This window comes from Amphimedon queenslandica, unplaced genomic scaffold (assembly GCF_000090795.2).
Source record: "Amphimedon queenslandica unplaced genomic scaffold, v1.1 AMPQUscaffold_8253_Cont19802, whole genome shotgun sequence".
NCBI classification, from domain to species: Eukaryota; Metazoa; Porifera; class Demospongiae; order Haplosclerida; family Niphatidae; genus Amphimedon; species Amphimedon queenslandica.
The window spans coordinates 1-2434 of NW_003551469.1; the positions used below are offsets into that span (position 1 = coordinate 1).

Below are 2434 nucleotides of genomic sequence, written 5' to 3' on the forward strand. Positions count from 1 at the left end.
AGAGAATGAAGATGGTTCAGACACTAGTAAGGACATGAGTACATACATTCATTCATTTATATTAACATTGTATAGGATCAGTATGTGTTTCTTCATGATGCTGTGCTAGAGGCAATCATTTGTGGGGAAACAGAGATACCAACTGAGAATTACATGTCAACAGTACAGAAACTGAAGGCAATTAATCCAAAGACACGCAGTACAGGAATGGCAGCACAGTTTGGTTTACTGCAGCAAGTGACTCCTGATCCTAATGATATACACTGTAATTCTGCCAAAGCTCACGCCAGCAAGAACAGATCAAATGAATACCTACCACGTGAGAGACCATTATATCTTAATAAATATTATTATCTTCTCACTATAGCTGACAAGTTTATTGTAGCTCTTAAAGAAGCCAATGGCTACATTAATGCATCATATCTTAATGTTAGTCACATTATAAGTAACACACATAATACTGTATGATCATTACAGGGTTACCGTGAGAAGAGGGCATTCATTATAGCTCAGAGTCCTATGGAAAATACTGCCAGAGACTTCTGGAAGATGATAGTGGACTATAAAGTGTCTGCTATTGTCATGCTCTGTGGAGAAGAGGTAAGTATTCACAGAAAATTTATATTACTACGACATTGTAGGATTGTTCTTTTCCATATTGGTCAACTCTCGAAAAATTTGGAGAGTATTATGTAGAAGTCACTAATGAGATAAAATCAAATGGTTACACCGAAAGAATGTTTAAGGTGTCCTCTGAAAAAGAAAGCAGAAGTGTATTGCAGTTGCAAGTGACAGATTGGCCTCAAGATGGAATTGTTAGGGAACCACGTACTGTCCTACAAGTTATTGATGATGTTATACACAGACAACAAAAGATTGGAGGAGGACCAGTAGTGGTACACTGTAGGTAAGAGAGAGAGTTATACTGATAGACTAATGATGAGTAATTGATTATTGTGTGTGTGTGTAGTGATACAGTGAGTCGTTCAGGAGTGTATTGTTCAGTGAGTATTGGTCTAGAACAGTGTAAGGCAGAAGGTGTAGTGGATGTGTTTCAAGTGACTAAAGCTGTGAGAAGGAGTAAACCAGGAGCTGTGACTACACTGGTATATACTAGATATATGAGTGGGTACTAGTGTATTAATGATATTATGTCTTTACAGGAGCAGTATACTTCCATATATGATGTGATTGACATGTACCTTCAGATGAACAGCATGTATGGAAACTTCTCAATTAACAAACAGTAATAATAATAGTTATTTTTACTGTATCTTTTACTGTAATTTTTAAGCGAATTTTATACTATTGTGTATTCCTTTTACATACATTTTCTGACAGTAGTTTTAATTTTTAATTGTTATTTTACATTACGTGACATGTTTTTTTTATAAAATTAACTATTAATTTTGCAGTTAAAAAGTTTACGAGAAGTGCGCAACAATTAATTATATTACACGATACAGTGATACACAACAAGTGTTTAATGTAATGCAAGGGTTGCAATGATGCATTCATTAATAATTAATTATAGAGAACGTACAAATAGCTGCCCCAGAAAATTTGTTTGATTGTGGTTGTGTGGCCAAAGTCTAATAAGTACCCTGTACTATAGCCCATGATTTTTTTTCCCAAAAAATGGCTCCAAAATCACCCCCCATTTTAATTACATTTTCTGATACATAGTGATGTTTTTATGCTGTGTAGAAAGTTTGAGGTGATTCCGACTTCAATTTTTTAAGTTACAGCCATTTTTCAAAATCTGATGGTTTTTCCTAAAAAATGGCTCCAAAATCACCCCCCATTTCAATTACATTTTCTGATACATATTGACGTCCTTATTCTGTGTAGAAGTTTGAGGTGATTCCAACTTTAATTTTTTAAGTTACGGCCATTTTTAAAAATGGGCCAAAATCTGATAAGTACCCTGTACTATAGCCCATGGTTTTTTCCAAAAAATGGCTCCGAAATTACTCCCATTTTAATTACATTTTCTGATACATATTGACGTTCTTATGCTATGTAGAAAGTTTGAGCTGATTCTGACTTCAATTTTTCAAGTTATGGCCATTTTAAAAATGGGCCAAAATCTGATAAGTACCCTGTACCATAGCCCATGGTTTTTTCCAATATATGGCTCTGAAATTACTCCCATTTTTTATTACATTTTCTGATACATATTGGTGTCCTTATGCTATGTAGAAAGTTTGATGTAATTCCGACTTCAATTTTTCAAGTTACGGCCATTTTAAAAATGGGCCAAAATCTGATAAGTACCCTGTACTATAGCCCATGGTTTTTTCCAAAATATGGCTCCGAAATTACTCCCATTTTTTATTACATTTTCTGATACATATTGGCGTCCTTATGCTATGTAGAAAGTTGGAGCTGATTCCGACTTCAATTTTTCAAGTTACGGCCATTTTTAAAAATG

General features: G+C 34.4%; 1 protein-coding gene across 1 annotated transcript; it reads left to right on the top strand.

Annotated features, from left to right (window-relative positions):
• Positions 1–6: 6 nt before the first annotated feature.
• On the top strand, positions 7–1416 carry LOC100634499 (receptor-type tyrosine-protein phosphatase alpha-like). The gene is made up of 7 exons (XM_003391564.3): positions 7–26; positions 76–319; positions 368–429; positions 478–600; positions 642–907; positions 971–1106; positions 1164–1416. Exons 1-7 carry the CDS (start codon positions 12–14, stop codon positions 1248–1250), a joined length of 933 nt encoding a protein of 310 aa, XP_003391612.1. The 5' UTR covers positions 7–11; the 3' UTR covers positions 1251–1416.
• The last annotated feature ends 1018 nt before the right edge of the window (positions 1417–2434 follow it).